Source organism: Rhinatrema bivittatum, chromosome 2 (genome assembly GCF_901001135.1).
Source record: "Rhinatrema bivittatum chromosome 2, aRhiBiv1.1, whole genome shotgun sequence".
NCBI classification, from domain to species: Eukaryota; Metazoa; Chordata; class Amphibia; order Gymnophiona; family Rhinatrematidae; genus Rhinatrema; species Rhinatrema bivittatum.
Window position 1 is genome coordinate 21,507,344 of NC_042616.1, and position 12,014 is coordinate 21,519,357.

Consider the following 12,014-nt stretch of genomic DNA (forward strand, 5'->3'; position numbering starts at 1 on the left):
CGCGGTCTTCGGACGGTAGGAAGCCATCCTTGCTGCTGCCTGGGGTCCTTACCAGGCAGGGAAGCCGTCCCTGCCTGTGCCTGCAGCCTTCCTGCTCTTCCTGCTTCCTCTTTGCAGCATGGAGCCGCTCCTGCAGCCTGCCTTTCCTCCAGCTTCACGGCAGGGCTGCTCCCACTGCCTGCCTTACTCGCTGGGTCTTTCACGTGGCTGGGGACGCCGCCACCGACGGGCCTGCTCTTCTCCAGCTTCTTCCTAGGCGCGGGCGCACACCTCTCCTCCATTCTTATGGGGCCAGCCAGGTGTGACCCCCTGCAAGCTCCTCCCCAGGCGTAGTCCTCCTCAGCCCTATAAAAGGGGCCCTTTGACAGTACAGCTTTGCCTTCGCAAGCATTTAGACGCTCCTGGGATCTTCCTGTCCTTCATTCCAGGAGTCTTCGCGGTTCCGTCGCTTCTTCAAGGTCATGTGTTCCTTGTTCTTCGTGGGAGCTCCTTGTCTTGTCCTGATGTCCATGTTCCAGTCTCGATGTCCATCTTCCGCTCCTAAAGTCCATGGTTAGTCTTGATGTCCGTCTTCCAGTTCCTGAAATCCGTGTTGCAGTCCAGATGTCTGACCTTCGTTCCTGACGTCCGTGATCCAGTCCAGATGTTCTGAACCCCCTGTTTCTCGTCGCCACCTTACCTGGCATGCCATGTTGTGGTCCGCCACCAGCCCCACGGGCGGGCTGAGTAGGGTGCCACATGGCACATTGCCTTCCTCACTACCGCAGCACAAGCCTCCGGGAGACTTCCGCTTGAATCCTTGTCCCTGGTCTACGGAGTTCCTTGTGCCTGCTCCGTCCATGCTAAAGACTCTGCCAGAATCTGTACCATACCAGCGTGATCCGTGACCAGCCACTGGCGGCTGTGTAGGGGGCGCCCTGGTGCAGGCCTGTACGGTTTCTGCAACATGTTCTTCTCCGTTATTCCACTATCTCGTCTAGCGTCTACGTCGGTTCCAGCGTCGTCCGCGACCAGCCCTGCGGGTGGGCTCTGTAGGACACGCTGCGTCACAGTCTGAACCCAGCTCTTGATCCTGACTCCGTGTCTTCAGAACCTCGCTCCTTGTCTTCGTCCAAGTGTCCTCGCCTGACTTCTCGTCCAAGTGTCGTCGCCTGAGTCCTCGTCCAATTACCCACGTCTCCGCCTGAGTCCTCGTCCAAGTACCCACGTCTTCGCCTCAGTCTTCGACTGAATCTCTATATTCCGGTCTTGCAGGTTCAAAAGGGCTTGGAAAGGTCTGAGGACTGTTCAAAAGACCACCATTGCGTTGTTGGTCTTCCCGAAGCGTGCAGGTCCGGTGGAGGGGTCAGTACCTTCGGTCATCCTTGTCTTCACTCCAGCCTCGCTCTTGTCCAGCCCATGCTCGGGCATGCTTCGGCACCTCTTCAGAGTTCCTCTGGAGTCGAGCCGTGGTCCAAGAACACAGAATCCCCTGGAAAGTGGAACCGCTCTCCTAGCACTTCCTAACATAAAGAAGTTAGGGTTGTTCAGTTTGGAGAAGAGACGACTCAGGGGGTATATGATAGATGTCTACAAAATCATGAAAGGACTTGACCAAGTTAATGTAAATCGGTTATTTACTCGCTGACAATAGAAGGACCAGGGGACACTCCATGAAGTTAGCAAGTAGCTCATTTAAAACAAATCAAAGAAAATTATTTTTCACTCAGCACATATTTAAGCTCTGGAAGTCATTGCCAGAGGATGTGGTTTCAGCAATTAGTGTTACTGAGTTTAAAAAAGGTTTGGATAAGTTCATAGACGTTAAATCCATAAACTGCTATTACGGTAATTAATAAGCAATCTGTCTAATGTTTGGGAACTTGCCAGTACATGTGACTTGGATTGGCCACTGTTGGAAACAGGATACTGGACTTGATGGACCCTTGGTCTGACCCAGTATGGCATTTCTTATGTTCTTATGAGTATAGCCTCCTACGTCCCTTGGAGGTCAAGAGGGGTGTCGTGTGGTTTCTGGACGTTTCTGAACCTTTCCGGAAGATGGATCGCCTGTTTGTCCTTCATGTTAGAAGGAAGCAGGGCGAACCAGCTTTGCAGGCTACTATACCTCGCTGGATTAAAGAGATAGTCACGGCCGCATATGTAGATGCTGGAAAGCCGTTGCCTACTCAGATTAAGGCTCATTCCACTAGGACTCAGGCAGTGTCATGGGCGGAGGTTAGATTGTTGTCTCCTGATGACATTTGCTGAGCTGCGACATGGTCTTCCTTACATACATTTTCCAGGTTTTGCTGTCTGGATGTGCCCAGGAGGATGCAGCCTTTGCACCTGCAGTGTTGACTGGACTGTGGGCAGCCTCCCACCCTCTTCGGGAATAGCTTTGGTACATCCCACTGGTCCTGAGTCCAACTGAATACACGCTAGGAAAAGAGAAATTGTTTTTCTTACTGAGACAGATGGACTCAGCTTCCCACCCTTGGCTGCCGAATGATTGTGTCAATGGGCCTCCTGCAGGGCTATGTGTTCCAGGGGATTACTGGTAAGTGTTCATACAGTCCCTAGAGTGAGGTACATACGTTCCTTACTTGAGTTCAGTGTTCTTGTTGCTTGAGTACAGTAATGCTGGACTGTTTTTAATCAAGTTTTTTGCTAGTCTGTCAACAGTTGCTTTTGAAGAGAATACTGGCGGGCTTATCTCACTGCAGAGGTCTATACACTGTGACATCAGCTTGCTCTGTCTCCATCTGCTGGTAGGGGAGCATAACTCACTGGGCCTGAGTCCAGCTGTCTGCACTAAGGAAAACAAAATTATCAGGTAAGTGGTAATTTCTCCTACAGGCCTTACTGTTCAGCTTGGCTATATCACCCAGAACCCTTTATTTCTCCAGGGGAATGGTGATAGTGCATGCGTTTCACAAGGAGGGCATCCTAATTCATCCTTATCTGGATGGCTGATTAATTAGAGCCAAGGCAGCAGCGGATAATCATGCCGGGTCTCGCAGAATGGTTCAGTTGCTAAGAACTCAGATGAGTTTTCAATCTGGCCAAAAGCAGCTTAAATCTTCAGATGCTAGACTACTTAGGTGCCAGGTTCATCACATTTCAGGGCAAGGTATTCCTTCCGGAGCAGCGTATTGAAAAGCATTGGACACGGATATGAGTTCTGTGACTGACGGATCGGTTGTCTGTATGGGCTTACTTGCAGATGTTAGGTTCCATGCTGCTGCCTTGGAGTTAGTTACGTGGGCCAGAGTTCACATGCGACCACTGATGCACCTATTAGTGGTGAAGGAGGAGTTACGCTGGTGGATACAGAGAGATCTTCTTACTGTGGAAATGGATCTGGATATTTCTGATTGAATAGTTGTCACCACAGATGCAAGTTTTTAAGGCTGAGGAGTTCATTGTAGGAATTGGTGGTGCAGGGGCAGTGGTCCCCAGAGGAGATGGGTTGGTCCATCAATTGATTTAAGCCTTGAATGTTTCGGTTAGCGTTGCTGAAGTTTGCAGTCCAGTTGAACAGGAAACCTGTGAGGGTCAGGTCAGACAACGCTGCTGCGGTGGTCTATATTTACCACATAAAGGGGGAATCCTGAATCAGCAGGTTCTCTGTAAGTGGATTTGTTCCTGGGGCAGTGGCGTAGCCAGAAATGAATTTTTGGCTGGGCCCAAGGTTAACATGGGTGGGCACTAAAGGTCTGAGCCATGGAATTCAAATTCTTATTGATAAATACTTTCACACACACACACCTGACAATAGATTTCTAAATAATCTGCTACAGCTGTTATACTTTTAATATTTTAAACTCAATTACTTCAAGCAGCTACCAATGCTAAACCTAATATATAGTTATGAAAGCATTTCAATTATACTTAAAGAGATCTCAAGTGGCAGTATCTCATAACTTACAAAGAACCATATACTAGTCTACTATAAAGACAGATATCTCATCATACATCACAGTATTCTGTGAGATGTTTTAAAACCCTCTGGAATGTTGTACCAAAATATTTCTACTTGAAAAAAGCTCAGAAAGGCAATGTACTTTTAACATGGAACTAGGTTCAAACTAATTACAAATTCAATGATGAAGGAACCCTCTTTCCTTAAACTTATCAAACGCAGTAATTCATGACCATCATAATAGGCATCATTGTGTGGTAAAGTATACCTTTGTCACTCTGCCTTATGCTTAATCATAGGTCAGTCCATATTTTTAAGTGTTTTTGTTGCTTAATTCACCCCAAATTTCTAGCAATAATCTTGTTACATCAATTCAAGGTTACTTATGTTGAAAATTATGAACCAAACTTATCTGGATAATACGATGTTATTACTTCTTCTTAACCACCATCGACTTTGAGCTTGATGCCACGCCAAGATATGCCATGCTGTGGAATATATTACGCCCTTGAAGAAGGACTCGATGCTAGTCCGAAACATTGTGCAATGTCGGGCATAGAACAGCAATATAGTGAATTCTCATATTGCTGACAATTTGAGGGCATCAAGCTCAAAGTCGATGGTGGTTAAGAAGAAGTAATAACATTGTATTATCCAGATAAGTTTGGTTCATAATTTTCAACAAAAGTAACCTTGAATTGATGTAACACAAGATTATTGCTAGAAATTTGGAGTATATCACTGGGGTGAATTAAGCAACAAAAACCCTTAAAAATATGGACTGACCTATGATTAAGCATAAGGCAGAGTGACAAAGGTATACTTTACCACACAATGATGCCTATTAAGATGGTCATGAATTACTGCGTTTGATAAGTTTAAGAAAATAGGAAAGAGGGTTCCTTCATCATTGAATTTGTACCAAAATATTTACCATAATTGAGCAAATGCCTTATTAATCTGTATCAATAAAACAGATAAATATCTTTGAAGATTTCTTTTCCTTTCCTATGGCTCAACTATTTAGTTTTAGTCTTCCTCTGATGCTGACATTTGCTGAATCGAGTCCAGGGGCTCCTGACATTCATCCTCATTTCTTTACAAAGGAAGAACAGAAAAAAAAAGACTGTTCTGGATAAAGAGATGTCGTGAAGGTGGTCACACCCTTTGGCTGACAGCTGGGATGTATCCTTAGCAGTGTGGAGAGGATAACTGGGTAGACAGGAGAAAAAGGCTATCCAGCCCTGTCATTTATTTATTTATTTATTTATTTATTTTTAATTTTTATATACCGAGGTTCTTATAGAGACTATAAATCACTCCGGTTTACATATAACGATAAACTGCCCAACAGAGATAAGGGGGCTTTACATAGAACAGTGGTACATATGGAACATTATAACTGGATGACAATTTAACATAATGATAATAAATAATATAGAATAGTTTTACTTGTAATTAATAAAATTATGTAATATAAACTGTATAATTTAAATATTTAACTTGGATATAGTGACATATTAACCATGCCAAATATAAATAATAAGAAAATGAATTTTGAACTTAGAAATTATAGTCCAGTTGCAGAGGAAAATATAAATAAGATTAATTTTTAGAACTCAAAGATTGTTGTCCAGTTGCAGAGACCTGAAGGTAGGACTTGGTATGGTGACCATAATTAGGGGATACTTCTTATTTGGAAGACTTTCCGTCTTGGTAGGATTGTGAGTCTGGGAAGGCTTGTTGGAAAAGAAGAGTCTTTAGCCTTTTTTTGAACTCTTGATGATTGGGTTCAAGTCTTAGATTTGGGGGGAGCATGTTCCACTGGTGGGGGCCTGCTAAGCTATCATCATGTAAACATACACTCTGCATCCACAAATAAGATTGATACAATTGCCTACATGCTAGTAAAATACCTCACCTCAGGCACACACACAGAACCGACTTTCACCAAAGTACAGAAAGACCACACATTATAAATATGGAGATAGAAACTGGAATGGAAAACCAAAAAAAGCCACTCTGCATGCAGTGCAAACCTGGAGAAATGGAAAGAGAAATATAGCACCTAACAGTCCCAGGATCTGCAATAATGCACAGAAACTAATCTGCACAAAGTTACACCTGCATTATGGAACATATAACAACCCTATCTATGAAAAGGCAACACTACAAATATTAAATCAGGTCCTAAACACTAATACACCTCCTATTAGGAAAACAGAACAAGCCAAGCTGCTATAGAGCCCCACACAGAAATAACTGTAAAACTATATTAATAAATGTTTCAAAACAGCTGATGAACAGAATAACATCCAACAAAACTCATAAAAATTATTAAACATTGTCCAAATATCAATAAAATATTTCAAAATAGCAGACACATCACATAATACTCAATAATTAAAATGGCAGTCAATCAAGAAAAATAAACTTAAAATGCCACTTTTACTTACCATCTCCAGCAACTCTCCTACTCCTTTCCCTTGAAAGCACATACCAGGAGCAGCAGCTCTGTCTCTCACACACACACCCCAGTCACCCTCCCTGCCCAGTCTCTGTCTCACACACACCCCAGTCACCCTCCCTGCCCAGTCTCTGTCTCACACACACCCCAGTCACCCTCCCTGCCCAGTCTCTGTCTCACACACACCCCAGTCACACCCCACACACACCCCAGTCACCCTCCCTGCCCAGTCTCTGTCTCACACACACCCCAGTCACCCTCCCTGCCCAGTCTCTGTCTCACATACACCCCAGTCACACCCCACACACACCCCAGTCACCCTCCCTGCCCAGTCTCTGTCTCACACACACCCCAGTCACACCCCACACACACCCCAGTCACCCTCCCTGCCCAGTCTCTGTCTCACACACACCCCAGTCACCTCCCTGCCCTGCATTTCCAGCCGTGGCTTGAACACTGCCACTCCTCCCACCCTGATGACCCTCTTCTTCCTGCCCCACCAGCCAATCAGAGGCTTCCTCCTTCCACTGGCAGGAAGAAGGCTTCCGATTGGCCCGCGGGGCAGGTAGAAGGGAGGAGGTTTCCCATTGGCCCACGGGGGCAGGAAGAAGATAGGAGGTTTCCCATTGGCCCGCGGGGGCAGGAAGAATGTAAAGGGAAGTATTACTGGGGCTGTGGGACACCAGGAGCCGCAACACACCAGCTGATTTTATTTTTTTTTCTCCCTTGGGTGCCTGCTGATGCTGCCTGCTTTTATTGGCTGCAGTGTCTTGCAAAGAAATTTGGGTGGGCCTGAATGGAAAGTGGGTGGGCCACTGCCCACCCAGGCCCACCCGTAGCTACGCCACTGTCCTGGGGTGGGGGATACAGCATCTCTGAGGGTAGTAGACATCTCACCTAGTGGGAGTTGACAGTGGTCAGGTGGATTGTCACAGTCATAATGTCATTGACCTGGGGCACATGGGACAGGCAAACTAGGCCTTTCAGCTCATTCTTTCCCAATGCGGTTGGCCCTTTGATGGGACTCTCAGGCATTCGAGCTTGATGTTCATGGTCAAAGTGAGTCGCAGGACCAGATGCTATGTGTGTTTTCCGTGGCCCCTGATTGATAGATTGCTACAGGAGACAGGCCATCTCCCAGGCTTAGCTGTTCTGGTGCCCTCGGACTGGCCAAGGGGCCTTGATATATAGATCTTCAGTAGCTGGTCGACCACAGCCTGTGGCAACTATTGTTGTGCAGGGACTTTCTGCAACAAGGACTGATTCTCCATGAGAATCCAGATCGATGTCGTCTTACGGGTGATCCCTGAGAGGTCTAAACGATTGAAGCGGGGTCATTCCATGTCGGTAGTGAGCGCTATGTTGCAAGATGGGGGGAAAAAAGGATTTTCTATATCCTTGGCGTTTGTGCGTCTCTGGAGGTTCTTTGGGAATGGTTCTCTGTTCTCACCACAGCGGTGATTTCTTTGATTTTGGTATTTCAGCAGGAAGGTTTGACGAACGGGCTGATGCTAAGTACGCTGAAGTTAGAAGTGACAGCTTGGGCCTGGTATAGGGGTCGAGGTCAAGGGAGACCTTTTTTCATCGCATCCAGAGGTGTCTAGATTTTTTAAGGGTGTTAAGCCTATTCAGCTGCCACTGTGGACACTTGTATGCTTTAGGACCTGACCTTGGTGTTGACCTTTTTGGCAGGCCCCACATTTCTTCCTCTTTGGTAGCTTCCCTTTTCTGGTGCTTACACTGGACAGAGTACAGGTTAGGACTGTACCGTCCTTCATGTCCAAGGTGATATCTCACTTTTTTTTTCTTCAGTCTGTCCTTATTGTTGCCCCTCGTTGGATGGAGCAGTGGACGTGGCATCCCTTGGATGTGCGGAGACATCTGTTGCATTAACTTAGGGTTACTGAGACCTTGCGGAGAATAGATCATCTCTTCGTACTTCATGAGAGTGAAGAAGAGAGAAACAGCTTCTCGTACCACAGTGGCAGTTTGGATTAAAGATGTGATCACAGCGGCTTCGGTGGATGTGGCTAATTAGGGCTCGTTTGACAACAGCGCAAACGGTATGAATTAAAAACATGGCTCTTTAATCAGGCATTCAAGGAAGGCTCAGGCTAATCACAATAGACATTATAAGTCTCCTGCCCACCTAAACTATGAATCTGCAATAATCCACTTGGTCTCTTTTGTTTTATTGGTTACTTTTACATATTTTACTTATTTTGTTTATTTTGGATGCTTTTACATATTATTTAACTTGTAATATAAATTGAATTTAGTATTAACTTGGCTTGTATGAAATTTTTAATGTTGTTATGTTGATAAATGTACTTGTATGCCTTTCATAATTGTATTATTGTAAACCAATGCGACGGTCCCTGGTCCAAACACCGGTATAGAAAACTTTACAAATAAAATACATAAATATTTATTTAGGGGAGGGCGCTCTTCCGCCGGCAACGGAGATGGTCGCATGAACTCGTGCTCTCCCTCCCAGATCTAATTTCTGCAACTTAAATTAAGCTTGGAAACCGGCGATTATCAGGGTAAATTGGTCACAAGCTCCTGGAACAGCAACCATGGCGGCAAAAAGAAAAACTGCAGATTTAAAGCAGTTTTCTTTTACCAAAGTACCGCCGGAGCTGACTGACGTTCCCGCCGACAGGCCCGAGCAGGCCGCTGTGGATGGCACCGCGGTAATTTTGAACTCGAGCACCCCACGCTTGTCACACAGCTGAGAGATGAGATTCGGGGGTGGTTTGTGGAGTTTCAGGCAGACCTCAGGAACCACAAAAAAGAACTATTGGCTTCTCTTTCAGATTTGTGAGAGGATTTTGCAGCGCTGGGGCAGAGAGTAGATGAAGTCAATGTTAGGCCCGAGAGCCACGGAGCAACGCTGAAAACTAAATCTGCAGCAGGGACATCTAGAAGCTGAATTCACCACACTACAGGACAAGATTGAAGATCTTGAAAACCGCACACGGAGGTGCAATATGCGAATAAGGGGAGTACCTGAATCTCCTGCATACTCCAACATCTCAGAGATGGCTGAGAAAATCTGCAACTTTATACTACTGGGAGGAAACTTACCTAATGGAGAGGAGGCTGAACAAACCACTTGCATAAAGCTGGAGAGAGCACATAGAGCTCTAGGACCTAGATCAGACGCTAAACCATGAGACATCGTGATCTGCTTCCACAGCTATGCCCAAAAGTCCTCAGTAGTGAACGCTGCTAAAAAGAAAAATACCTGACTGTGGGAGGGCAACTCCATCGCCATTTTTCAAGACTTGGCTTCCTCCATGCTTAGGAGGAGATTTGAAATGAGAGGGGTAACCTCCTTTATGTGAAATGAAAACATAAGGTATAAATGGACTTTTCCGTTTGGATTACAGCTTGTGGTGAAAGGTACGACACACAGAGTCAGGACCCTGAGCGCAGCAGTGGAGGCTCTAGAAAAGGCCGGCTAGAGCCTCAATACAGCAGCCACCTGGCCCTCATCAAAACCACAGAGAATTGTGGATCAACCGAGATGGCACAGAGTTGGCAAGGGCGGCAGGAGACTTAGGAGGTATTCAGAAGATTCGAGAGCGGCTCTCTCAGACCAAGGATGAAAGGATGAGGACCCAGTTGATTTATAGCCCGCCAGGCTTCTATTATGGCTGTCCTGTCCATCTGTGGGGCTTTTGATCCAATATTTGACCGTTTTAACAAAATGTGGGAAGCAGGTTCTAATAGTGTTCTACCGGTTAGGATTGTTCACGTTTGTTATGGATTGCATGTGTTTTGTATGTTACTACTATTCTGGGAGGGAGAACTGGCAGTGGCCATCCCCGACTGCATTGGGGGCATTCCCGGTACTGGAGCAAGCCATCCGGTTAGATGGATGGTCAGGGGAGGGATTTGTCTCTTCTACAAGAATGCTCACTAAGCAACATGTCTTGGAGGTTAACTGCTGGGAATTAGGGGTTATATGTTCAAGACCGGCGAGGGATCCTTATGATCTTGACACATGGCTGGGATATTATGGATTATCTACATTAATGTGAAAGGTCTAAACCACCAGCACAAACGCTCCCTTTTAGAGCGAGAAATATTGGCTAACGGAGTATCTGTGGGGCTAGTTCAGGAAACCCATATCCGGAAACTCTTATCGTATAGACAATTCTGACGGCGAGTAGTAAAGACTCTAGATTTACAGGGGTGGATATTTTGATCAATAGAGATTTTACTCACGAAGTTCTTGTCTTCATCTCGGACCCCCAAGGGAGGTTTGTCTTACTGAAGATCCACACAGGTGATGAAGTCCTGACGTTAGTCACTATCTATGCTCCAAATACAGGACAGGGTCCCTTCTACAAAGCCATAGATAACTTACTGCTGAAGCATGCTGAAGGGCCTTTGATACTTGGAGGGGATTTTATTATTACTCTTGAGCCACTCCTTGACAACTCTGCCCAGGCCTCGTTTGCTTCTCGAGCAGCGAGACTTTCTTTGAAATCCTTAATGGCGCGATGGGACCTGAGAGATGTGTGGAGACAGAGGTTCTCAAATTCGCGTTCTTATACATATTTTTCTACTGCACACCATTCCTACTCTAGAATAAACTATTTTCTAGTTGATTCTCAGGTACAAAATAGAGTAGTGAGTGTGGGAATCGAACCAATGACCTGGATGGATCATGCGCCAGTGAGCTCTGCACTTAAATTAATCACGTCCCAAACGGGAGACTAAATGAAACATTATTAAACGATACGGCTTTTTTGACAAGATTAGGACAAGAACTGCGCGCCTATTTTCAGTTGAATTCTACTTCTGAGAGATCACCCCCACTTGTGTGGGAATGCTCCAAAGCCATAGCTAGGGGGTTGATTGTTTCTCAAGCTGCATTTTGTAAAAAACAGAAAGGGGAAAAGAGAGCTTGCTTATATGCCACAATGACTCAACTAGCGCAACAGCACCAAACTAGGCAGTGTCCAAAACTCTATCGGCAGTTGGAAAAGGCTAGATCAGATCTACAAATTTTAGATGGGGAAACTACAGCCTTGGCCTTAGAAATTACAAAGCAACAATATTATGAAAAAGGCAATAAGCCTTAAGGCAGTTCTAGCCCAAAACAACGTTGCCAAAATTAAATGTACTCACGATCTCAAGATATACGTCAATGCTTTACTGAGTTTTACTCAGCTTTATATGGAGCAGAGCAGAATATTTAAAGATGAGGATATCGATAGTTATTTGAATCCAGTAGCACTACCGACATTGATACCGGAACAACAGATGCAGTTAGGCCAATATTGGAAATGAAGGTTCAATATGCTATTAAAGTGTTGAAAATAGGCAAGTCACTGGGTCTTGATGGATTCTCTGGAGCTTAATATAAAAATTAGCACACACTTATTTCCGTCAGAGGGCCAGACAGTTTAATGCACTGAGGGGAAATGTAGTATTAGCCACACATGCCAATGTTGCGGGCATCACTATTATAGCAAAGCCTGGGAGAGATCCAGATCTCTGTGGTTCTTATAGACCGATCTCTCTAATAAATCTTGATCTCAAGCTTTTGGCATGCATTTTAGCAGAGTGATTAAAGGCTATCTTACCAACCCTAATCCATAATGACCAAGTTGGATTTCTACCATT

General features: G+C 45.2%; 1 protein-coding gene and 1 pseudogene across 1 annotated transcript in view; both read left to right on the top strand.

Moving 5' to 3' along the window:
• The window catches only part of LOC115083664, a 256,969-nt pseudogene that overhangs the window by 48,813 nt on the left and 196,142 nt on the right, over positions 1-12,014 (top strand).
• LOC115085982 (zinc finger protein 260-like) overlaps positions 8,951-12,014 on the top strand; it is a 28,898-nt gene continuing 25,834 nt past the window's right edge. The window contains exon 1 of the mRNA XM_029592565.1: positions 8,951-9,067. Coding sequence (XP_029448425.1) covers positions 8,951-9,067 — 117 coding nt within the window. The remainder of the gene's footprint in view (positions 9,068-12,014) is intronic.